The following is a 23,251-nucleotide window of genomic DNA, read 5'->3' as shown; positions in this document are numbered from 1 at the left end:
TGTAAATGTGGTTCAGGCTTTTTCACAGCAGGACTCACTCACAATCTGCCAAGCAGTTCCTAACCTTCCTCTTATCTCCCCCTCCCACACCCCACGCCATGGTGTCTAGTTAGGGTTCTGAAGACTTAAAACACAAGACACAGGTACCATTCATTAGAAAATGTTACTGGCTCAGCTGTCAGACCATTACCCACGTGCCCCCTCCCCACCCCATGCTTGTACAGACACATACTGGGACTCCTATTGTGTATAGGTCTTATTTCCTGGCACGGTCCATGTACAGCTTTAATGGCTGACCTTGTCTGCCACCCATATGTGCACCCTCCTTCTTGGTGCTATTTCCTGGGCAGAGACACTTCCTGTCCAAGTTGCAGCTGGTGGTGGTGATGGGAAGTTAACAGATTCCAGATTCCATGGAAGGTGTTTCTGTGACCTTTCACCTCCAATAACAAGACTTGTGGCCATCTGGAGAAAGTGTCAGATTCTGAGAAGAATAAAACTAGCTTATACTTTTACTTAATACCACCATGCTTAACTACTGTAATTGTTTGTTTTTGCCTGGAGCTTGAACTCAGGGCCTGGGCACTGTCCTTAAGGTTTCTCAGGACTAGTACTCTACCACTTGAGCCACAGCAACACTTCTGACTTTTTTTGTGTATATAATATGGAGGAATCAAACCCAGGGCTTCGTGCATGATAAGCAAGCACTCTACCACAGATACTCACATACATGGTCCTGCCCCAAACTCATCTTTATTCCATACCTCTAAAGTTCAAAGAGTTCAGTTTATGGTCTCATGAAGGCATTTTCTTTCATGTCAATGTTTAGTCTAAAATCAGTGGGTATGGTTGATCTATTTGTCACAACCAATAAGATGGCTGAGCCAGGACAGAAGATAAAGAAGCCAACAGCCCTGTGCCGAGTGGAGAAGGGTTGAGGAAGCAGGAACAATAGCACATGCCTTGCTCTGTTACAGAACACTAGCTATACAGTTCTAGCAGACCCATTCCCTTGTATAGAACACATCACATGCCTCACGCATGAGCTTTAAGCCAACATACTAACCTCAGATGGTTTTCAGTGTTCCCAACTCAGTACCACCCTTTCCCACACATACTGGTCTGTGACGTTTCTGACCAAGTAGCCCTGCCTTGCAACAGCCTCTGCATTGACACATGTTATAGAAACATCTTTTTGTGTAGAAAAGCTAATTTCCCCACTTACAGCAGGATAAGACCGTCATAGATCAAGAAACTGAACCAGAGGCAAATCACAAGGCAGAATTTGGGGAAGGGGGGTGGTGTCTCCAGATACAGAGTGTGTGGCTTCCCCAGGTGGCACCAAGGGCATCTCTGGAAGCAGCACCAGTTCAGAAAGAGGCAGAGACACACTGTCCTTCCTCAGTCAGGGTCCGAGTCAGGGTCCGAGGAGAGTTGCTCCTCCATGGTTTCACACATTGCGTCCTGCAGGGATGTTAGGTGACCCCGGGGACTCATTCCCATGGGCTGGATGACTCTGTGCCTGCAGGGAAAGTGCAGCATGGCTGGGCAAAAGGCTGAAAGTGCCAGTCCAGAGGCCTGCCTGCTCACCTCTGGATGCTACTGGGGTCTAGGGACTACTATGCTAATGTGGCCCAAATCTTAGTATCTAAACAGATTTGAGATGTTGGGCAGTCCCTTATATTCTTTTCTTTTAAATAGTGAGTTAAAAGAAAAGGAATGCAGCCTTTTGAAGACCCTATTCCTTCCTCTGGTACCACTTCCTGGGGCTCCTAAGGAGTAGTCCCTTCCCCCTTCTCCCAGCCATAGGCCCTTCAGTTCACCACATACACACACCTGGAAAGCTTGTCAAACATGTTCACCAGCTTCATGGCCTCATGCTCCTTCTGCTCCTCTGTCATGCCCTCCATAGGGTTGGGAGGCTTCTCTTCCACCCTCCCGGTTACTGGGTTGATGCTGTGTCCCAGGGGAAGAACGTGAGATGTATTTTTTTCTAAGACAAATGGAGCTATCTGGGGCTCCCGGTGGGGTAGAGTCCCCATGGTCCTCATCAGGCCTGGTCTGGCAAGAAACTCCGATTTTTTGATGGTAATAGAAGAGGGTTCCTTCCAGAAACACTAATAGCTTCTTCCCCAGGCAACTCCTGGTTTCCTAGAGAGCCTGCTTGGTGATCCTGGGCATGTCATCAGGACACCCATTCCTTAGTAAAGTCTCACCCATTCCTCATCACATACCACCCACCACAGGGGTCTAGGCAGGGAGATGGGGTGTGGTGGGGGCCCAGATAGCAACTGACAGGTCTGAGGAAGTTAGAACACACCTGGCTTTGGCTTCCTTGTACTCATCTGTGTCTGTGTCCTCATCCTCGGAGTACTGACCTTCAGGCCGGCCTCCTGCCATGAGGCCTCTGGCAGCCAGGAGGCCTGCAGCGTTTCCATAGCCTGTGTACTTGATGAAACGAGGAACTGCAGGGCAGGCCAAGGCAGAAGTCAGTGTGTGGCTGTGGCTAGGGTATGGCATACCTGGAAACTGGGCAGTCCCTTACCACTCTCGGAGCATAGAACAAAGAGGAACTCGGCAGCTACTCTCTTTACATCTGTGTCCAGGTGTGTCATCAGGCGGACCAGCTTGTTCCGAAGCAGGTCTCCCACCTCAGGTCGAGTCCTCACATCCCGCAGAGGCGGCAGCACCTGGGAAGGCAGCTTCCCTAAGGCCAGTGCTTGGAGCAGCCAGGGCTATGTGGAATTGAGCCACCCTCTCCCCTTACTCTCCCCCTCTCTCCCAGCCCCAGGGAACTCAGGCTTCTCTGCTGGGTACCTGAGCCTTCAGGAACTTTCTGACTGGACGGTGCATACGGGCACACTCGGTCAGCACACTCAGCACTGGAGCCACACTCTCCTTGAGCCTGTGGGTCTGCAGAGGGGCCAGTCACCCCTGGGGTGGGGTGGAGGCCACACACAGGCAATGGTGGGTCCTGGCAGGAAGGCTTGTGAAGAGGCCATGCTGGAGGAAGTCAGTGGAGGGCCAGAGCTGGTGGTGGGTGTCTGTCAGCTTCAAAAGGGATGGGAACAGGACCTAACTCTGTAACCTACCGAAAGGTTTTATGACCTGAGGCAAACAACTCAATTGCTTTTAGTTTAACTTGCTCAATGATAAACTAGGAGTGTGAAACACAAAGCATTTGGAACATTTGTCAGCATACCCTGTTACACACACTCTCCTCAGGAAATGGTGGCAGTGAGAAACAACAGACTCCTTACCCTGGGAACCTCCCTCATAGAACAGCAAACTGAGTTCCTATCTCTGCTCAGCCTCAGTATTTCTCTGGGAGCCCAACACCAGCAGCTGTAGCAATAGGGACTAGTGGCTACAGCCAAGGGGGCTTAGCTAGCTCCTCTCTTCTAATCCACACAGCATTTCTACTCTAGGGGCTGTAGGATATGTCAGCGTATCTACTCCTGATGCAACACATACCTCTTCTCAGAGATCTACCAAGCCTCAGTCTGCAGCTATTTCCCTGCCTAATGTCAGTGAGTCAGAGGGAATGGATCAGAAGCTTCTTTGTCCTTAGGATGCTAAGAGACAGGTGACGCTGGTAACCTAGGGTTGCCATGCACAGATACTGGGAATCAGAAGGTCACAAGCAAGGACAAGGAGCTTCTGAAGACCAAGAAGGATCCCTAAAAAACATTTAAAAGATAACAAGCACCTCACTAAACTCCAAGGAAACTTATTTCCTTGTGATAAACGGGAGAAGGATTTAAGTATGTAGGTAGGTGTCTACTTGTTCTGAGGGAGACAGGGTCTGGCCTGATGGCCTGGGCTAGACCATAGAATATTCAGCATTTATCAGACTTGGAGCAGCCAGGTAATCAGACCACCAAGATAACTCCCATTTGCTAATGTGACCATTACCAAGGCAGTGACTACAGCTGTGTGTGGATGCCAGGGCCAGAACCACTGGGGATGTCCAGGTAAGTCCGTGCTTACCTGGTGTAGACGCTTCTCTAGGAAAGCAAGGAGCGCACTGATCACATCCATATTCACTCCCATGAACTCCAAGGAGCCCTCATGCAGCTCCAGGGTGAGAAGGATGTCTAAACACTTGAGGGGTAAGTTCCCCAGGAGATTCACTGTGTGCCTGAGGAGAGATGGAGAGGGTCCTTGACAGAGCTGGTCCCTCAGCATGGGTGCAACTCCTAGGTTCCCCTTCTAGGAATACACAATGCAAATCAACATTTAAGGGCTTGAAGAATAGTACGCAGGACCACAGTCAAGAGCAAGGACTGGTCTCAAGAGATCCGGGGAAAGGAAGCTCCCGAGGGGCACCACCCTCTGCAGACATTCCACCCGTCCCACCCTCTCCATGCTGGGTACCACATGATCTCTGGAAACCTAGGCCAACCCAGGCATTGAGACAGCAAAACAGGAACAAAGAAACAGGTTGACTTGAGATGCGTTGGTGACCACTGCTTCTGCCCAAAGTCCTGCCCCTAAGTTTATAACTTCTATGCCCCATATGTGGAAGCACCTAAGGTCTAGGAGCAAAATAGTGTTTGGTTCCCTGGACAAAAGTTAGACCTTGTGGTACGGCCTTGGCTCTCAAGGTAGTTCTGGTCCACAGGCACAGCTAGGTATTTGAGTATGTATGTCCCTCCCAAGGACAAGCCCTGCTCTCACCCATGGAACTCCTCTGTGCGGTCTCCAGCAGCAGCAACCATCACGCAGTGTCGCAGAAGCATCCCCAGGTACTGGTAAAGGGCAATATCTTCCTGACCAAAGACAGAAAGGGGCTCCTGTGAGAGGGAGTATCACTTATTCCTGCTGCTACTGCACTCCATGGCCTCCCAAACTGCATTCTTGGTGACTCTGGCCCGTGCTGGCCATTGCTGCTTTCCAGTGTGCTTCTAAGGGCTCCTCCCAGACTAGGATTCACATTAGTGAATCCCCTTGGGATGAAATTACAGTATATTCTGGTTCCACATTTATGGAAATAGGCATTTCTCCTATCCTCCACATACTAAGGTATGGGGCTATAAGAAGCTAGGAACTTAAAGGCACTCTGGGAGACAAGTTCATGAAATAGCCTAGTTTTCAGGCCATAGCTCACCTCATCCACTTCCCTCTTTATGGACTCGAAGGTGATATTGAAGAGCACTTTGAGGATCTCCATAGCTCGCTCAGTCTCTTGGGGAGGAAGGAACTCAGGGGGGCTCACTTCGGGGGTCATTCCTAGCGTTAGCTCGAGCGTGTTCGTCAGCAGACGCACGCCCTGCAGCTCCTGAAACAGCTGCTGGCGCACATCTGTGCGGAGTGCTGTTAGTAGGAAGAGGAGCCGCAGGTCAAAGAACTGGACATCATGTGGGAAGCTCCTCTTTCGGTAAAGTCCTACACGCTCTGAGAGCCTCACGACCAGGTTGGCCTCTGCTGCCACCATCTGTGCCGCAGGGCTGCTGAGCACGAGGTTGCACAGGCACTTGAGGGCTTCAAGCGTGACACCCATGTCTGAGGACTCGGGGACAGGCTCCTCAGAGGCAGAGATGTCAGCATAGCGAGCTAATGCATGTATGCTCTGGCGGCTGGCAAAGGGGTCCAGGCAGCCGCGGTCCCGGGAAAGGATACGGACAGTCTGAAGCCAGGTGACACGATGTGAGGGCGGCAAGCCCTGCTCCAGGACCGAGACCAGCAGCTTTGCGAGTCTCTGTGGACAGGGACAAGAGTGGTTCCATCAGGCACTCTTCCGGGGCTTCCTTCCCGGCCCCGCGACCCCTTGAGACGGCACCCACCTTCCTGTCCTCCAGCTGGGCAGCATCGAAGGTGAAGCTCTGGGAGTGCTGCAGAGAGACCCGGTGGGCTCAGTTCTACGTTCAGACGGGGCCTGTCTTCCTCGACGAAGGCAGCAGCCACCGCTCTGAACGGACGGCGGCCCACGCTCGCCACCTACTCACGGCCCAGGGATGGGGAGCCCCCGCACCCTTCTCCCACAGCGGCCGGCCCCCGCCGCGCCGCCCGCCCCCCGCCGAGGGCCGCGCGAGCGCTCGAGGCTCCCCTCCACGCGCGCTCACCTCCGCGTTGTACGACCGCAGAGCCCCCAGAATCGCGCCCTCCTCGCCAGTTTCCAGAGCATCCGCCACCGCCCGGGGATCCATTGTCCCCCACCCCGAGACGCCGCCGCACCCCAAATCTCCACAGGGAAAATGTCAGCCGGCCGGCCGGCCCGCGGCTCCACCCCGACCCGGAAGCCGCGCCCGGTGCGAGGGGTGCCGGGAGAGCGGGGAATGCCGGGACGGCCCTGGGGGGCGGGGCCCGGGTCGGGCGGGGAATGCCGGGACGGCTCGGGCGGGCGGGGCCAGGGGCGGGCGGGGAATGCCGGGACGGCGCGGGCGGGCGGGGCCCGGGGCGGGCGGGGAATGCAGGGACGGCTCAGGCGGGGCCCCGGGGGGCGGGGCCCCGGGGGGCGGGGCCCCGGGGGGCGGGGCCCCGGGGGGCGGGGCCCCGGGGGGCGGGGCCCCGGGGGCGGGGCCCCGGGGGGCGGGGCCCGGGCAGGGTGGGGGCGGCCTCCGCGGGTCGCTCGCCAGCCCCTGGACTCAGCCCTGTCAGGCTGTGGGGTGGCCGTGGGGTCCGCGCCTCCCACCATCCCAGCGACCATCCCCGTGCAGGGCCCTGGCCCCCGGGGCGGGCATTTCGGGTAGAAGAGACTCCTGCACGCGCACCGATGTTCTGCCGCGTGGGACAAGGCACCGGGGGAGCTCGCGCAGGGGACGCTGCAGTTCCTAGACGAGTTGGCTGGCCAGGCAGTGTGTCGGATGCTCCCCGCATACCACTCGCCTGTCCCTGCCTGTGCAGGCTTCCTGTCCCAGAGGGACAGAGGGAAAAGTCAGCGCGATGACTTGAGGCGCTCGAAATACTTATTTACAACACGCCACAGGGTCCGGGGACGTGCCATTTTTGTAGAGACCGACATATACGTGGGCCAGGAAAAGCCGTGGAGGAAGCCGCTCCAAGAAGCAGCGGCAGCAAAGCCACCGTGTGGGTCGGCAGAGAGGCGAGGGTTCAAGCCGAAAGTCTGTCCTTCGCGCACACAGTCTTTAATCCTGGGGACGCAGCCCACCTGCCCCTCACCCTAACCCGCTCCGAGGCCCCCCAAGCCTCCCCGCCGCCCACCCGCGGTCGGAACGGGGGGAAGGGAGCCCCGGCCCCGCCTCCCCCGGTCCGGAAGGACAGGGCTGACAGGCAGGTCGCCGGGAGCCAATCAGCGCTCCTGAGGGGGCCTCGGCCCTCCGAGGAAAGCGCGATTTCCGCCCAGTCCGGCCCTTCCGGAAGTTATTGGCTCGAGGCGGAAGAGGCGGGGCCGGGGAGTTGGCGCCGAGGCGCCTTGCTGGTTAGTGCCGGTGCCACGTCTGCTGTGTCTGTGACGGCCGCGGGACTCGGAGCTGGGCACGATGGCGGACTGGTCTCGGGGTGAGCACGCCACAGGGGGACCGAGGTTGTGTGGGGCCTCTTTCGACGGGAGGACCTTGCGCGGGGGCGGCGCCGGGGCCTGGTCCCGCGGCGGGTGGGTCCGGGGAGCCCGAGGCCCTGCCGCCTGACGGGCCGCCCGCCGGCGCCTGCACAGGGCCGGTGAGTCCGAACCTGGAGGGAATTTGGCAGAGCCAGCAGGTGGGGATAGCAGAGAGAAACAAGAAGGTCTCGACTGACTTGGGACATGGGCGCTTCAGTTTCCGCTCCGAAGCCGTGTTCGTCTATCCACAGGGGATGTTGGTGGATGGACTAACGGGATTAAGGGACATAAAGTGGTTCGTTTAGGGTATGTACACGCTCATGACTCAGTCCTTAGGTGGGTCCCCTCGAGGCTGGGTCTCTTCATGCATCGGGTCAATACAAATTGCCCTGTTTTGTTATAGAAGTTGCTAATTGCTAATCCAGCCTGTCACAATCAGGTTTCTTCAGATACTGTGTGTTGGTGTCACAGCACCGCCCCCCTCCGTATGGGATAAATAAGTGGGCAAGTCTCAGCTGCCTTTTTAGAGGTCACCTCAAAGTGAGCTCACACAATTATGCAGCCTCTGTGTCCTGTGCAAGGTCTGTCTGTTGGAACTGGGGGTAGGGTTGACCTGCTCATGCAGACACAAGTGGGCCCTGTCCCTGTAGGTCTCTTGCCAAACCAGATTCAATGGGAAACTTAGATGCTAGTCTTCAGCCTCTGTCTTTTCTCACAGCTCAGAGCTCTGGTGCTGTGGAGGAAATTCTAGACCGGGAGAACAAGCGGATGGCTGACAGCCTTGCCTCCAAGGTTACCAGGCTCAAATCGGTCAGTGATGGCCCTTTCCTCTTCTTTCCCTTCCACCTGGTGTCCTGGAGAGTTGGGGTCAGAGGTTAGGAAGAGTCTCAGAGGGGTACCAGGCAGCTTTCCATTAGCCTTGTTACCTTGGCTGTTGCAGTGCTTACAATTGAGTACAACGAAAAGTGCTAATTTGAGCCTTTCCAGTCTTTATTGGAACCACTGGGTCTAGCAGAGACATGGGTGAGTTTGGTTGGTCCTGAGGGGTTATGTGTTCTGTAATTGCCCAAGACCTGACTGTATAATCTGTGTGTCCTCACCAGCTGGCCCTGGACATCGATAGGGATGCTGAAGATCAGAACCAGTACCTGGATGGCATGGTAAGGGTCTACAATGTGCACAGGTTGCAGTTAGCTCTCCCATTCCCACCTGCTCTGAAGTCTGTGCTCTTTGGTGCTGGTGTGGGTGGTGGATTGATCAAAGTGCCACCATATGTGATCCTGCTGGGTCCTTCCTTCAGGACTCGGATTTCACAAGCATGACTGGCCTGCTCACAGGAAGTGTGAAGCGCTTTTCCATGATGGCACGGTCTGGGCGAGACAATCGGAAGCTTCTGTGTGGTATGGCCACGGGCCTGATTGTGGCTTTCTTCATCCTCTCCTACCTCTTATCGAGGGCAAGGACGTGAGACAGTAGGAGCCACAGGCAGCCAGGGTCTTCCTCACCTGGTATCTTGGGCTCCTGAGGACATGCTACAAAAATATTCCTTTGCAATGATCATCATGGGCCATGCATTTTCTTCCTATGTGATGAGGATCACAGTTGCCTCTCACCAAAGCGCTCATGTTTTGGAGAAACCAAGGCCCTCTGACAGGTCAGAATGAGCTAGATTTGAGCAGAGCAGCTGAGAGTCCTGAATGTGCTCACTGTGTCACCCCGCCCTCAGGGCTCTGATATTTTTTCTTCTGTCCTGTCCTGTCCTGTTCTGTCTTGTGCATATCTGAGGAGCCTGGGGTTGACAACAGAGAGAAGGGACTGTGTCTGTGAACCTCACACAGCTCTCCAAGAGTCAGATGTGAATGTGGCAGTTACTCCTCCCTAAGGCTGCTGAGCAAGTACTGATCTGCATGGGCCATGAGTCCCTATTTTAAAGCCTGTGCCCTCTATCCTTGGATATAGCCAGACCCCTGGAAAGAGCAAGGCTGTGGATACAGGAATGAACTGTGGGCTTGGCTGGACATTGATTGGGCCACATGGACATGTGTATGTCTAGGAACAGAGGAACATAACTTCAGGACTTAAGATTGGATCACCCAGTTGCCAAAGATGTGTTTATTCCCAGGAGATTACGCACAAAAAAGGTTTTCTCTGCCCTTTTAGAATCAGAGTGTGGGGTGGTAGTGTTGGGTGGTCTTCCCTGAGAGGGTCCTCCTTATAGGGTCCTATTCCACCTGAGAGTGCAGCTACAGTGTTTATAGTAGGAACATTTGCCTCCTGCCCTGCCTCCCACAGCCAGTCTCCCCTCATTGTGGGAGAGTCCTGAGTGACACTCCTTGTTCCCTACCTCTATAGACTCCCTACCCTACTGTCTCTGGCCCTTACTGCGTTTTTAGCTAGTTCCTTGTTCATACAAACTGAACTTTTGGGATGGAAGGGCCAGCAGTTTCTGAGGGCCCACCATCTTTGTCATTTTGTCTTTATGTAAAAGATATTTCTTTTCTTTTTTCCTTTTTTTTTTTTTTGCCAGTCCTGGGCTTAAGCTCAGGGCCTGAGCACTGTCCTTGGATTTTTCTCAAGGCTAGAGCTCTACCACTTGAGCCTTAGCACCACTTCTGGCTTTTTCTAAATATGTGGTACCAAGGAATCGAACCCGGTTCTTCGTGCATGCTAGGCAAGCACTCTACCACTAGGCCAAACTCCCGGCACCTCTTTTTTCCATTTTTGTGTCAGTTCTGGGGCTTGAACTAAGGGCCTGGGCAATATCCCTGGACCTTTTTAGCTGATAACACTCTACCACTTGAGCCACAGCTCTACTTCTTTTTTGGTGCTTAATTGGAGATTGGTGTCTCATATACTTTCTTGGGTGGGTGGCTTTGAACGACAATTCTCAGATCTCAACCTCCCTAGTAACTAGGATCACAGGACTGAGCTTTCTGTTCTCAGCTTGTAAAGACATCTTCAAGGAATATCTATCTATCTATCTATCTATCTATCTATCTATCTATCTATCTATCTATCTATCTATCTTGCAGTTCTGTGCAAGCTCCAGGCTGACACAGCCTGTCCTCTCAGTGCCGCAGCCCTTCCCTTCTCTAGCCTGCAACCCCAAGACCCTCCCCTACTTGTCCAGCACCCCACCTTTCCCTGCACATGCTCACCATAGTCACCTTTTCTCATCTCAGCCCTTCTGCTGGATTTGGCTGATTCCATAAACCTCATGGAGAAGGAGGGGCCTACTTTGTGCTTGGCTTTCTCTGGCTTCTGCATAGCTCACTTCTTACCACCCTTTTCTCTGTGGCTTTGTTATTACCCTGAAACCCTGGGCTGGTAAAGTTTGTGTCACTTCCATGGGCATCCCTTTGCACCCTCACCTCTGGATGTCTTTGTGCACCAGAGTTTTGGCTTAGTCCTCTGTCTGTCATCAAATAACAGCAGCAGTTGCCTGTGTCACCTCCTCACTGGTCCCTGCAGGCACTTGGGCACATCATGGTTCAGCTCTGCCTCCCTGTCTTTCTGGGCATTGTACTGCTCATTTTCTGAGGACATGGCTAAGCTGTGAGACATAAACCAGATTCTGGGAGTCTTGCATTGCACACACAAGATGGGCTATTGACCAGCACTTTGGGATGAGTTCCTCTGCAGTGGTAATTGTGTCATCTCTTATAGACTCTGTGGCTATGTTCCCCTTGGATATCCATCGCTGCTTCTCACTTTTCTGTCCCCACAGCTATTTGTAGTCCTCTAGCAATTCTGTTCCTTATTCTGTATCAGTCTTCTGTTGTATGACTGCTGTGAAGGGGATGGTAGCCTCATGGCCACTGGATCAGGCCAAAAATGTAAGCCTCCAGCTTGTTTCTATGCACCTGGCACCTTACCCACGGGATAAGTGGGATTCCAATTTGGTTCCTGCCACACCAGCAAACCAAAAAAAAAAAAAAAAAAAAAAAGATCTTAGAGAGGCTCAGTATGAGAGGCTATGTTGACAAGTTGCCAGGCTGCATCCCATAGTTCAAAGTTCAAGAACTTATCAGCAATAAAAACTTGAATAAACAGCTTTATGAAGAAGGAATTGACATACTCTGTCTTCGTTTCTTGTGTGAGGTGCCTGCATGAGATGCCTGTATGAGATGCCCACACAGCTTTGAATACATCGTCTCCCCACAACAAACACTTATGGATGGTCCAGATTCAAGTGGGTGAGGGAAACAGATCAGGACTCTCAGAGAAAGCCACAGTGTAGGCACAAGCACCGGTGAAGCAGAGGTCTGGGCCCCCCCTGTTCTCCTATGTAGGGCTCTGAGAAAGCCAGAATGGGACCTCCTATGTGCTAGCACTGACAATCCATGGTGGGGGTGGCTCCTTTTAGGAAAATTTGTCACTTTCCTAAGACAAACCCTTAAGAATGGAATTTGTGATTTGTCTCATAATTTAGACACAGCAAGAAACAGGATTAGTAAATGGGAATACAGTTTTGAAAAAATAATTTGTTAAACTTGCCCAAATAAGCATGCTGTGCTTTGCAGAGCAGTCCAGCAGTGGCCAAATTGGTAGAGGATGCTTCCCATCCATGGCTCAGCTGACCTCCTGTGGGGACCTCTTATGTGGAACTGGTGGGGCGGGACTACTCCACATCCACAACCAGGGGTGTCATATAATCAGAGTGCTTGATGCCAAAGGTGACAACAGGAGCAGAGGGCTTGGTCAGGGTCACCTGCGAGAGAGAAGCCTGTGAGCTGGCAGAGCTGGGCTGCTTTCCCTCCAGAACCTGGTGCCAAGATGGCCAGGTGTGAAGAGCCTGCTGAGCATGGAGTACTCAGCGGTATTCACTCACAGTGGCTGGGGAAGGGTTGGGGCTCTGGTTCCCACACCTGAAGAGTTGCTTCAGGTAAGTGCAAGAATCCACAGGGCAGCCATAAAGGCCTCTCCCCTCCCCACACACCCAGTGTGTGTCCTCTCCAGACCCCCACCCAGCCTCTCTAGGCTTTGCTTCCTGGACCTTCTCAGGGCTATGGGCTCCTGGCCCTGGCTTGAGAGTCTTGTCTCCAGGGGCCTCCACCCTGGCAGCCATGGTATACTGTGGTGCCTTGAACTTGGTCACTTGCACATCAGTCTGGCGGTATGCTGCAGGACCTGGGGTCTGGGAGGTGAAAGGTGTTATTAGAGAGAAGGGGACAAGTTTGGTACCCTGATGTCACCAGGGTGCTTTGGCCCCCATCTTTCTCAGCCATAGGTACAGAATCCACTGAACAGCTTTGTAGGATTTAGCCCACACTTTCAGCATCACTTAATCACATCCCCAGTGTGCTCCAGTCCAACATACATCCCTTCTACGTTGGGGCATTGTCCCTTCTTGGCTGTGAGGGCAATAACCTGAGTCTAGAGAAGCTAGAACTCTCCTAATAGCTCAGAACATACCTTTTTGTGGGGGGGTTGGGGGAGGGAGTCATGGGGCTTGGACTCTGGGCCTGGGCACTGTCCCTGAGCTCTTCAGCTCCAGGCTACTGCTCTACCCTTAAGCCACAGCCCCATTTCCTGTTTTCTAGTGATTAATTGGAGATAAGAGTCTCACCATTCATTCTTGTTCATTCTTTAGCACCTGGGTTGGCTTTGAACCATGATCCTTAGATCTCAGCCTCCTGAGTAGCTAGGATTACAGGTGTGAGCCACCTCGCCTGGGTTAGACTGGCTTAGAACATACCTTGTTTCATTGTTGCACCTGTCTTAACAGTGCTTTTTGCCCTCCAGCCAGTGCTCCACAAGCCCCTTCTGCTTGTTCATAGCCACACTACCATCTCCCAAGCTGCACTCAGCTTGGCTCCTCCCCACCACTGCATTCAGAGGATGAAGGGGGCCCTTAGTAGGTGGGTCCTGGGTCTCCGGGAAGCCCTTGCCTTGTGCAGGTCATCACTGAAGCTGCCCAGTTTGCTGCGGCCCTTGATGGAGAAGGAGGGCTGGGAGACTTTACCCACAGTGTGCGGCCCCATCACCACCGGGAGCATGTATGCAGCAGGGCCTGTGGGATGGAGGAGGAGCCTCTGTTCACACAGGGGCCTCCCAGTGCCTTCTAGGGTTCTCTTCAACCCTCAGAGTCCCCACCATGTAATGTCCTCCTCTTCTACCCTCAGAATCCCCACCATGTAGTGTCCTCCTCTTCTACCCCTAGGGCTTTCCCTCCAGTCGGCCAGTTGACGTTTTGAGCTGTGACAGACCTGGGGTGCTGTCCACTCGGAAGGTCTTGGTCCGTGCTGAGATGGAATGACTGGGCGCCGAGTCAAACACATGCTTGGTGGATTTCTCTGGAAAGTAGTCACCTGAGGGGGGAGAGGAGGCGCAGGAACAGCAAGCATGCAAGTGCTCCGACTAGGGTACTCACAGAGGGCACCCTGACAACTCTTGACTGAGGCCTTGGCCTAAGCATTCTGGTGAATGGGTTTGACCAGGATATTGAGGTGAAAGCAAACTTCAGGACCATTTTCAAGTAGGGGAATAGGAATTTTTGTGGACTGGGCTCCTGAATGCCAGGTCAGAGTGGGACTGCAGGGTCTCAGGCTCTGCTGTTCTGGCCTAATACTTGGGTCCAGAGGATGAGACTGAGCTCACTCCACCCTGATCTCTACATTCATTCTTGTCTAGGAGCCTCAGGTGGGGTTACTCACCCGGTCCGGGGGTCAGCAAAGTCTTGGTGTGGTAGCGCCCAAGGATGGAGTAGGTGGGGCCGATGTCCTTGCCAGTCCTCAGTATTTTAGGGTTCACACTGTAGCGGGGCCCTGGGGAGCAGTTCTCTGCCAGGAGCATAGGGGCTCCCCGGAAGCTGTAGGCAGGTGCCCGTAGCTTGGTAGGTGTGTGCTTCACAAAGCCTGTGAGCACAGTCTCTCTGAGCAGCTGGAGCCAGACATCCCGCTTCTCCATTGAAAGTCAGGAACTTGAGCTCCAGAACCACCCCAGACCTCACACTGGCTCCTGGCTCCTTCCTGTACCCTCCCACCCTACCCAGCCCCTAGGCTCTTACCCGTGGTGGGTGGAATCAGGTACTTGGGTCCAGGGCTGCTGTAGAGGGCCATGATGGGTCCCCGGGGACGATGGGGCCTCCAAGTGCCTACCCATACCTCTTCCGCCATGGCCGGCTCTGTCCATGGACAAGAGGGTGACCAGGTGCTGGGAGGCTCTGGCCCATCTCATTCTGGCCCCCACACTCCTAATCCCTGGTCCTGCTGACACATGGGGCAGAGCTGCAGGCTTCAGTCACCTCTGGGGGTCTCAAGCAGTTATGGGCTGTGCAAGCCTTCCATGCTCTCCCTAGCCAGAAGGGTTGTCCGGCCCTGCAGCATTGTCCCAGAGATGCTGTTCACCCCTTGGCTCTAAGGAGGCCTTGGGCCCTAAAGGGAAGGTCCATTCTACTTGGAGATCCCTGGGTATGACTTGGCAGGGAACTGGTAGGAGAGAATGGGAGCTGCTTGGCTGGGTGGTGTCTTAGGGGGAAGGGGGCTCGTCAGGAGGCCTCACCTCCTCTGCGTGAGAGTAGGCTCAGGGCAGCCTGGGACCCAGCCTCCACACAGGTGGGCTTGTCCCCCTGGCGTCTGTGCCAGGCAGTTCCCAAAAGAAGAGCATGAAAGAAAGGCCTCCCTCTCACCCCAGGGGCTTGGAGAATTAGGAGTCGCCCCCACCCCTGAACTCTAGAATGTAGCTGTCTAGGACTGGGGGGTTCTAGATCATAGTGTGTATGATGGAGACAATGGCCTCTGTCCAGGGCCCCTCATTAAGCTCCACTCTCTAGGGACCTCCCTTAAAGATACCCTTACCTATTCCAGACATCCTCTCTGGGAATCCTCACCTTCCTATCTTCTTCAGGCTTCACCCTTCCAGAGGCTCCATACTCTCTAGGAATCCTCACCTTCTCCAGACCTCACTCCGCTTTGTGTTTGGCTAGGTGGGAGGTACACTGGGGTGGAACAGGGCAAAGAGTTCACAGGGCCCAGAGCCTGGGGTGGGCAGGGAGTGAATATAATGATCCCATTCAGCCATCTCCCCATTAGAATCCAGAGATAATAGAGAAACAAACAAGAGGCTCTGTTTGCTGGAGATTCTAGTGACTAGCACTAGAGATTAGGGTCTGTGTAGATGTGGGAAACAGGAGTCAGCATGAGAAGGCTTTCTTCCTGCTGAACATCCTCAAACCCTGTTGTGTGTCTCAGCATCCCACTGGTTAAACAAACTTCCCACCTCAGATTTTGAGTATCTTCTTGGGTGGACTTCCTTCTTGAAATTATTAAGGATCCTCTTGGGACTCAGCCTCAGGTTAGAGTCTCTTTCCTTTGGTTATTTTTAGGGAGAGGTTGCTCTTAAAGCCCTTGATACCTGTGTATCTGCTGCCTGAATTATCACATGCACTTCTCATGCATGGCTACGATACAGAATCACCAGCTTTCACAGGGAGCCCTCAGCACAGCTGGGGGTCCTGTCCCTTCTGTCACGCTCTGGTCATTTTCTCTTTGTGAGCCCCTGACTCCTACCCTGGTCTTAGGACTGCAAGTCTTCCCTCCCCCTCCTCAAAGCCTCCCTGTGTCCACATGGCTGCCTATTCATCTATTCATCTTCTGTGACCCATCCCTGCCTACATGGTGTCTGCCGGGTCCAGTCTCCCACAGAGTGTGCCCACTCCTGTGTGTCCCTCTTGGTGGGGGTTCTCCTCCATTAGGCCTCCTTGGTGTGAGGAGTGTATCCTTGGGTGTTTGGGAGAGACAGGAGCCAGGGCCCAGACTGCAGGAGGCTTTATTGATTCATGTTGAAGGATGAATTTGCTTGTGGGTAAACCGCTGTAGGGCTGCTTGCAGGCTGGTCCTGTGCCTACTGGGAACCATGCCTGTGGTCCACTTAGGCACCATCCTGACTGCCCAGCACTTGAACCTGGAAGGCAGATACATGTGAACCAGGAGAGTTAGTGAGTAATTGCCAGAAATCCACAGCTCCACGAAACAGGTAGTCCTGGGCCTTCTCAAGGGCATGTTGGGGAGAAGACCGGTTCTGGCACACTGCAACCGAGCCATTTCTAGCATCTGGGACGTTGTGAACAAACATACTGCATGGGGTTCACTGAGTATGTGCATGTCTACGCATGTCTGCAGAACATAGCTCGTGAGCTGGGAGTGGGGATCAGACGTAAGGGGCCCAGAGTAGTCTGTGTAGGTAAAGGGTTCTGGGGTATTCACTGTAGCTATCTGAAGCAGGTCAGAAGGTTGGAGGGATCTCGGGTTCTGCCTAGGGACACCATTCAGAGACCATGCACAGGTGGGTTTAGGAAGGATTACAGGCACTGAGGAAGTGAAAGCCCAGGCCCCAGTACCAGAAGCTTGACTAGTTCCGCCTTGTGCATGGGCTGCAGGCCGTCAATACAGGATTTGAGCTCTGTTAGTGCTTCCTTGGCATCTTCGTTGACATTGTACTTGCCCAAGGGCCCCTCATAGAGCTCCTCTGGGGTTCCCACCAGCAACGTTTGCAGGAAGTCCATGAAAAACTCATTGTCATCCTCTCCTGTGGCCAGCCCTATATTGTAAGGGGAGAAGACAGCAGGGCTACCCACACTCCAAGCCTTCCCCAAAACCTCTCTGAAAGACCCAGGGCCTCATCTTTGCAGACCCCTCTGTCATTACTCTAGTCCCAGATGCTCTCGTTTCCATTTGTCTTTTCCTTTCCCTGGTCTCACTAGGAAAGAAAAGTCATCCCTGATACAGCATCATTTCCTCCTGATATGTAGCTAAAATTAGCTTAGATGAAGGGGTTGGGTCAAGCTGGATTGAGCTGTAGTAGGTGACATTGGATTTGGTGGCTGAGCCTGGCTGGGCTTCATCAGGGACTGAGGTAGGCTGGGGTGAAGATTGAGGTCAGAAGATTCCATATACTTCCAGTTTTTCATTTTTCCTCTTCAATTCCACTACCTCAGCTGAACATACATTTTTCTACAGCCTGTCAAATGCACTGTCAGCTACAGAATCTTCAGCAGTGCTGAGCATGGGAGAGTCTCTCTGGTGCCTGTGTCTGGTAGAAAGATTCATGCATTTCAGCTTCCTAGTGCCCCTCTCCCCCATCCTGAATGTGCTGAAAACACAGCCTAAACTCACCTAAGACGCAGAGCAGGGAAAGGGCCACTGGCAGGAGAGCACCACTCCTCTTCATGGCTAGTCTCAGGAGCTGCTTAGAGGACCCTGGGCTTTTATGTATTCGCTGGCTGCAGCTTGCCTTAGGGGCTGGGCTTGACCTGTCCATCAAGACCTGTCAGGCAAGCTGGGCAGGCATGACCAGGCTTTTGCCAAAGGAGTTACAGTGAATGGAGTTAATTGAATCAGGATAAACCCAGGGGTTGGAGCCTCTGGGCTTGTTGGTGAGTAGGGTGGAGGGGCCAGGACCAAAGTCTCTGCAGCCCTGAGGCTGCAGTGATGGTTTTGTGGTGTACCTTTCTTTGCTTACTGTGTTGTATGGCCCTGAGCTCCATTTGGGGAAGGTCTGGGGTGGAGCCTTCCCAGCAGGATGGAATGTCAGTCTGGAGGGGAACCTGAGCATATGGAGGGGCAGGGTTTCCTAGAACGAGGACCTAGGACCACAGGAGGCCTGAAGTAGGTGACCGCATCCAGAGAGACCCCGAGAGACTTTGAAGAGGCAACCAGTGGGGCCTGGTCACAACAGCAGGAATTCAATCTTGTTCTGATAACATACATAGCTTACCACCGTGGCCTAGTCTTTCTCCTGTCCTTTGCTGCCCTCTGGTGGCTGATGGCTCCTTCGAAAGCCAGTCCTGTCTCCTACAGAAGTGCTAGTTCTACACTGCCCATCCCTGCATAGCTTTCCTTCCACATTCAGCTCCACATACTCCCACTGTTAGGGAACCCTGCCATACCCACATTCTCAGGCCTCTTGCTGCATGGCTCTTCGCATTCTACCCCTCTCTTTCCTCCAGTTGGCTCTGAGTTTCTCCTGGCCAGATATGGCTTGAAGTCTGGGCCTGGGCTCTGTCCCTAAGCTCTTCAGCTCAAGGCTAATGCTTTGAGCCATAGTGCCACTTCTGGTTCTGGTGGTTAATTGGAGATAAAAGTCTCATGAACTTTCATGCATGGACTGGCTTTGAGTCACAGTCCTCAGATCTCAGCTTCCTGAGTAGCTAGGATTACAGGTGTGAGCCACCGGCATCCAGCCTAGTTCTGTTCATGATGCTAGTGTTTTATACTCACTTAGACTTCTGCTTTGATAGCATAAAATTAATTCCATAGATAATTTTATACAGCATTCTATAAAACGAAGAAGATATATGTAATGAAGTTATCTACAGCAAAATTCCATGGGTGAGGTATAGTCAGGGAAGAGCTAGTTTATCCACCTTGCAGTGGAGCCTGCCTTGGTAGGTCTGTAAGTGCTGGCCCAAGTCTAGACTGATAGTGTAGTAACCCCCAAGGCTGGGCTCAGGCATCTGTGGTTCTGAAACTTCCTGATAGGTGGAGTGGCTCCATTGGAGATTTTTCTGGCCCAATATCTACACTTTCCTTTGCCCTCTATAGGTCACCCTTTTGGCACCCCCCCCTATTGATTTTTGCCAGTTCCCAGCTTGAGCTTAGGGCCTGAACACTGTCCTTGAGCTTTCTCAAGGCTAGAGTTCTACCACTTGAGCCATAATACCACTTCCAGCTTTTTTTTCTATGTATGTGGTACAGAGGAATCAAACCTCGGTCTTCATGAGTTCTGAGCAAGCACTCTACCGTTAGGCCAAACTCCTGGCCCCTTGGCATCCCTTGGTGGCATCCAGTTTGCCATTTTTCCTTTTCTCCAATCCCACTACTCAGCTATCTGCTGGCCACCCACAGCACACGGATGGGTACCCTAGCATGCACACTCCTGGTGGCTGCTGTGTGGGCCATGAGCCTGACCAACACCTGTGTGAACACTGGCCCCAGGATGTGCCTGCCATTCTGTGGCTCCAGTGTGGTTGAGCACCTCTTCTGTGAGATCCTCCACTCCTGAAACTTTGTGCTCCCACAGGCCTCAGTGAGGTCATGGCCTTTGCTGCAGGTGTGATCTTGGGAAAGTACTCTGCGACAGTGGTCTCTTACAGCTTCATTGTTGCTAGAGCATCCTGCATATCCTAGTACTAATACTTGTATGTTATGACACATGTGTGGAGCTTGCTTTCTTTCATTCTTTCTTCCTTTCTCTCTCTCTCTTATTTTTTTTTTTTGTGTGTCAGTCATGGGGCTTGAACCCTGGGCCTGGGTGCTGTCCCTGAGCTCTTCAGCTCAAGGCTATAGTTCTACCACTTGAGCCGCAGCACCACTTCTGGTTTTCTGGTGGTTAATTGGAGATAAGCATCTCATGGACTTTAGTACCTGGACTGGCTTTGAGCGGCGATCCTCAGATCTCCGCCTCCCAAGTAACTAGGAATATAGGTGTGTGGCACTGGCACCAGGCTTGGACATGTGTTTGAGTCTATGGTTGTTGTGAAAGTTTAGTATGTACTACCAACAGCCAGTTTCCTATATATAGTAAGCTGTACTTTAATTTCAGTCCACAGGAATCAAATTGTTCCATAGCTCTATTGATAGTTTGTCTACTTGATATGCTTTTAATTTAAATTCCCCTAACTACTAAAGATGTAGAGCATGTTTCATATTTCCTGAACATTTAGAAATTTTGGAAATTTCCTATGTGAGGTGGATATTAGTTTCTTTTTCTTTTCTTTTTTTTTTTTTGTGGGTCATGGGGCTTGTACTCTGGGCCTAGGCGCTGCCCTTGAGCTCTTCAGCTCAAGGCTACTGCCCTACCCCTTGATCCCGAGCCACACTTCCCATTTTCTAGTTGTTAATTGGAGATAAGAGTCTTGGGGCCGGGAGTTTGGCCTAGTAGTAGAGTGCTTGCCTAGCATGCACAAAGACCCAGGTTCAATTCCTCAGTACCACATACATAGAAAAAAGCTGAAAGTGCTGAGGCTCCAGTGGTAGAGCTGAAGCCTTGAGAAAAGACCAAGAACATTGCTCAGGCCCTAAGATCAAGCCCAGGACAGGCAAAAAAAAAAAAAAAGAGTCTCCTGATCTTTAGTACCCAGGCTGGCTTTGAACCTCAAATCTTAGCCTCCTGAGTAACTAGGGTTACAGGTGTGAGCCACTGCGCCTGGCTGGATAGTAGTTTCTTGACATCCTTTGTGATGGATTATTCATCGTTTCCTATTAAAAGTATCCAATTAGGGGGCAAGAGAGTAACCTAGTGATAGAATGCTCACCTAGCATGCATGATGCCTTGGGTTTGATTCCTCAGTACCACATACACAGAAAAAAGTCAGAAGTGACCGTGGCTCAAGTGGCAGAGAACTAGCCTTGAGCAAAACATGTCCAAGGACAGTGAGTGCCCAGGCCCTGAATTCAAGCCTCAAAACTGGTTAAAAAGAAAGTATCCAGTTAGCCAGTCACTGGTGGCTCATACCTAGCTACTCCTTAGATGTGGCATTGACTAGTATCTAGAAAGGGCACAACAGGGTTCCCTTACCACAGACACCCCTAACTGACCCACAACTTGCATTATTTCATTACCCTTCCTTCCTTCCTTCCTTCCTTCCTTCCTTCCTTCCTTCCTTCCTTCCTTCCTTCCTTCCTTCTTCGTTCTTTCCTTCCTGGGGCTTGAACTCAGATTAACTGGAGTTAAGGCTCTCACAGACTTTCCTGCCCAGGCTGGTTTTAAACCAAGATCCTCAGATGTTAGCGTCTTGAATGGCTAGGATTACAGTCATTAGCCACCAGTGCACGGCTCCAATATCTATTTTTGTTGATTCTCTGTATACTGGTTTCTTTCTTTTTTTAATTAAAGAATTTATTAATATTGAGTTTTACATCATATTTCAAATGACGTGTTTAGCAAACAAGTATTCAAGAAGGGAATCTCTGTATACAATCACAGGCTCTTAATTTTTAGAACATAAAATTAGGCTAAGGGTTTGTATATCATAGTTATTAATCAATGTGAGACATAAGTTTTTATGTCTATGTAGTTGTGTTTATATTTCCCATATCTGTATACTGTTTTTATTATTAAGATGTCAGTTTTGGGCTGGGAGCATAGCTTAGTGGTAGAATGCTCACCTAGCATGCATGAAACCCTGGGGTTTGATTCCTCCATACTACATACACAGAAAAAACTGAAAGTAGTGCTGTGGCTCAAGTGGCAGAGCACTATCTTTGAGTGGAAGTGTCCAAGAACAGTGCCCAGGCTCTAAGTTCAAGCCCTAGGACTGGCAAAAAAATGATGTCAATTTTTCTTTATAACTTTTTTTTTGTTGGTTGTATGTAGAACTTGAACTCTGGGCCTGGGCATTGTCCCCGAGCTCTTCAGCTCAAGGCTACCACCCTATCCTTTGAGCCACAGCACCACTTCCAGTTTTTGGTTAATTGAAGATGAGTCTCATGGACTTTAGTGCCCAGACTGGCTTTGAACCACAATTGTTAGATATTGGTTTAGATCTTTAGATCTCCCGAGAAGGTAGGATTATAAGCATGAGCCACTGCACCAGGCAATATAACTTTCTTTTATACATTTTTTCCAACTTAAGATTGATGATTTTATAATTAATTTTTAGAATGTTTTATTTTACTGATTATTTTAGATTATATGTTTCCTTTTAAGACGGGCTCAAAAATCATCAGAACAATTTGCAAATGTAAATGCTTGGCAAGTGCTCTGCCACTAAGCCAAGTTACAGCCTGAAACCTTTACTTTCTACCAGCTTTACTGTGGTATATTCAACAAAAACAGACCACATCTATTTAAAGTACTTAATGTATATTTTGACATGAGTGAACACCCTTCAATCCACCAAGACAGTCAACACGAACACATTCTTTACCCTAGAGTTTATTCACAACCCTCCTTTCTGCTATTTAACATTATCTTTTAATTAATAAACTTGGCTTTGTTGAGCAAAAGAAAATAATAGATACAAAAAGTGCATTAAAATATGATACAGGTCAATGAAATTTCACAAAAGGAGCCTCTATGTTACTACCACAAGACCTAGAAAAATCTTTTCTGCCCTTTTCTTTTTTTTTTTTTGTCAGTCATGGGGCTTGAACTCTGGGCCTGGAAGTTGTCCCTGATCTCCTCAGCTTAAGCTACTTCCCTACCCCTTGAGCCACAGCACCACTTCCAGTTTTCTGGTGGTTAATTGGAGATAATAGTCTCACAGACTTTGGACTTTTAGGGCCTGGGCTGGCTTTAAACTGTGATTTCAGCCTCCTAAGTAGCTAGGATTACAGGTGTGAGCCACTGTGCCAGCTTTCTGCCCTTTTTTCTCCCATCATCATTTATCCTACATCTCCACTGTTCTTTTCTATGCCAGTCAATACCATGAGAACTTCTCCCCCCATCCCAGTTATGGGCCTTGAACTTAGGGCCTGAGCAAGGCTAGAGCTCTATCACTTGAGCCACAAGCACCATTTCTGGCTTTTTCTATGTATGTGGTAGTGAGGAATCAAATCTGGGTCTTTGTGAATTCTAGGCAAGCACTCTGCCACTAGGCCAAACTCCTGGGCCCATGAGAACTTTTTTTTTTTTTTTTTTTTTTTGCCAGTCCTGGGCTTGAGCTCAGGGCCTGAGCACTGTCCTTGGACTTTCTCAAGGCTAGACTACCACTTGAGCCTCAGCACCACTTGGGCTTTTTTCTATGTATGTGGTACTGAGGAATTGAACCCAGGTCTTCATGCATGCTAGGCAAGCACTTTAACCACT

The 23,251-nt window shown here is 51.5% G+C and overlaps 4 protein-coding genes across 5 annotated transcripts; 1 reads left to right on the top strand and 3 right to left on the bottom strand.

Moving 5' to 3' along the window:
• Positions 1–727: 727 nt before the first annotated feature.
• Positions 728–6,237, bottom strand: Ric8a (RIC8 guanine nucleotide exchange factor A). The gene is made up of 10 exons (XM_090347058.1): positions 6,066–6,237; positions 5,787–5,834; positions 5,111–5,701; positions 4,681–4,772; positions 3,991–4,141; positions 2,818–2,913; positions 2,546–2,690; positions 2,321–2,465; positions 1,837–1,956; positions 728–1,522 (listed from the first exon to the last, which is right to left on the bottom strand). The coding sequence occupies exons 1-10, from the start codon at positions 6,147–6,149 to the stop codon at positions 1,402–1,404; spliced, it is 1,593 nt and encodes a 530-aa protein (XP_090203184.1). The 5' UTR covers positions 6,150–6,237; the 3' UTR covers positions 728–1,401.
• A 1,094-nt stretch (positions 6,238–7,331) lies between these two features.
• Bet1l (Bet1 golgi vesicular membrane trafficking protein like) lies at positions 7,332–9,061 on the top strand. Its single transcript, XM_090347057.1, has 4 exons — positions 7,332–7,461; positions 8,220–8,311; positions 8,605–8,661; positions 8,802–9,061. The coding sequence occupies exons 1-4, from the start codon at positions 7,443–7,445 to the stop codon at positions 8,967–8,969; spliced, it is 336 nt and encodes a 111-aa protein (XP_090203183.1). The 5' UTR covers positions 7,332–7,442; the 3' UTR covers positions 8,970–9,061.
• Positions 9,062–11,965: 2,904 nt separating this feature from the next.
• Positions 11,966–15,156, bottom strand: Cimap1a (ciliary microtubule associated protein 1A). Its single transcript, XM_090347056.1, has 7 exons — positions 15,005–15,156; positions 14,511–14,627; positions 14,158–14,358; positions 13,711–13,812; positions 13,393–13,514; positions 12,498–12,638; positions 11,966–12,212 (listed from the first exon to the last, which is right to left on the bottom strand). The coding sequence occupies exons 2-7, from the start codon at positions 14,617–14,619 to the stop codon at positions 12,123–12,125; spliced, it is 765 nt and encodes a 254-aa protein (XP_090203182.1). The 5' UTR covers positions 14,620–14,627; positions 15,005–15,156; the 3' UTR covers positions 11,966–12,122.
• A 1,216-nt stretch (positions 15,157–16,372) lies between these two features.
• On the bottom strand, positions 16,373–17,671 carry Scgb1c1 (secretoglobin family 1C member 1). 2 transcript variants are annotated; one of them, XM_090348630.1, is made up of 3 exons: positions 17,617–17,671; positions 16,842–17,041; positions 16,373–16,405 (listed from the first exon to the last, which is right to left on the bottom strand). In XM_090348630.1, the coding sequence occupies exons 1-3, from the start codon at positions 17,669–17,671 to the stop codon at positions 16,373–16,375; spliced, it is 288 nt and encodes a 95-aa protein (XP_090204756.1). The 2 variants fall into 2 exon arrangements, with proteins under 2 accessions (XP_090204756.1, XP_090204755.1); XM_090348629.1 differs by lacking the exon at positions 16,373–16,405 and having other exon boundaries at positions 16,803–17,041.
• Between the last annotated feature and the right edge of the window lie 5,580 nt (positions 17,672–23,251).

This window comes from Megascapheus bottae, chromosome 16 (assembly GCF_031878675.1).
Source record: "Megascapheus bottae isolate mThoBot1 chromosome 16, mThoBot2.hap1, whole genome shotgun sequence".
Classification (NCBI taxonomy): Eukaryota; Metazoa; Chordata; class Mammalia; order Rodentia; family Geomyidae; genus Megascapheus; species Megascapheus bottae.
Note: the sequence above shows the minus strand (reverse complement) of the source record. Positions and strands in the feature narration are given on the sequence as shown.

Coding starts and splice junctions, on each gene's coding strand:
- Bet1l (XM_090347057.1), top strand. Junction 8,312..8,604: donor AGGTTACCAGGCTCAAATCG/GTCAGTGATGGC, acceptor TGTCCTCACCAG/CTGGCCCTGGACATCGATAG. Junction 8,662..8,801: donor ACCAGTACCTGGATGGCATG/GTAAGGGTCTAC, acceptor TCCTTCCTTCAG/GACTCGGATTTCACAAGCAT.
- Ric8a (XM_090347058.1), bottom strand. CDS start 6,149: ATGGATCCCCGGGCGGTGGCGGATGCTCTGGAAACTGGCGAGGAGGGC. Junction 5,835..6,065: donor TGCGGTCGTACAACGCGGAG/GTGAGCGCGCGT, acceptor GTCTCTCTGCAG/CACTCCCAGAGCTTCACCTT. Junction 2,914..3,990: donor TAGAGAAGCGTCTACACCAG/GTAAGCACGGAC, acceptor GCCCCTCTGCAG/ACCCACAGGCTCAAGGAGAG.
- Cimap1a (XM_090347056.1), bottom strand. CDS start 14,619: ATGGCGGAAGAGGTATGGGTAGGCACTTGGAGGCCCCATCGTCCCCGG. Junction 13,515..13,710: donor CCGAGTGGACAGCACCCCAG/GTCTGTCACAGC, acceptor TCCATCCCACAG/GCCCTGCTGCATACATGCTC. Junction 12,639..13,392: donor TCAGTGATGACCTGCACAAG/GCAAGGGCTTCC, acceptor TTCACCTCCCAG/ACCCCAGGTCCTGCAGCATA.
- Scgb1c1 (XM_090348629.1), bottom strand. CDS start 17,671: ATGAAGAGGAGTGGTGCTCTCCTGCCAGTGGCCCTTTCCCTGCTCTGC. Junction 17,042..17,616: donor TTCCCTGCTCTGCGTCTTAG/GTGAGTTTAGGC, acceptor CTTACAATATAG/GGCTGGCCACAGGAGAGGAT.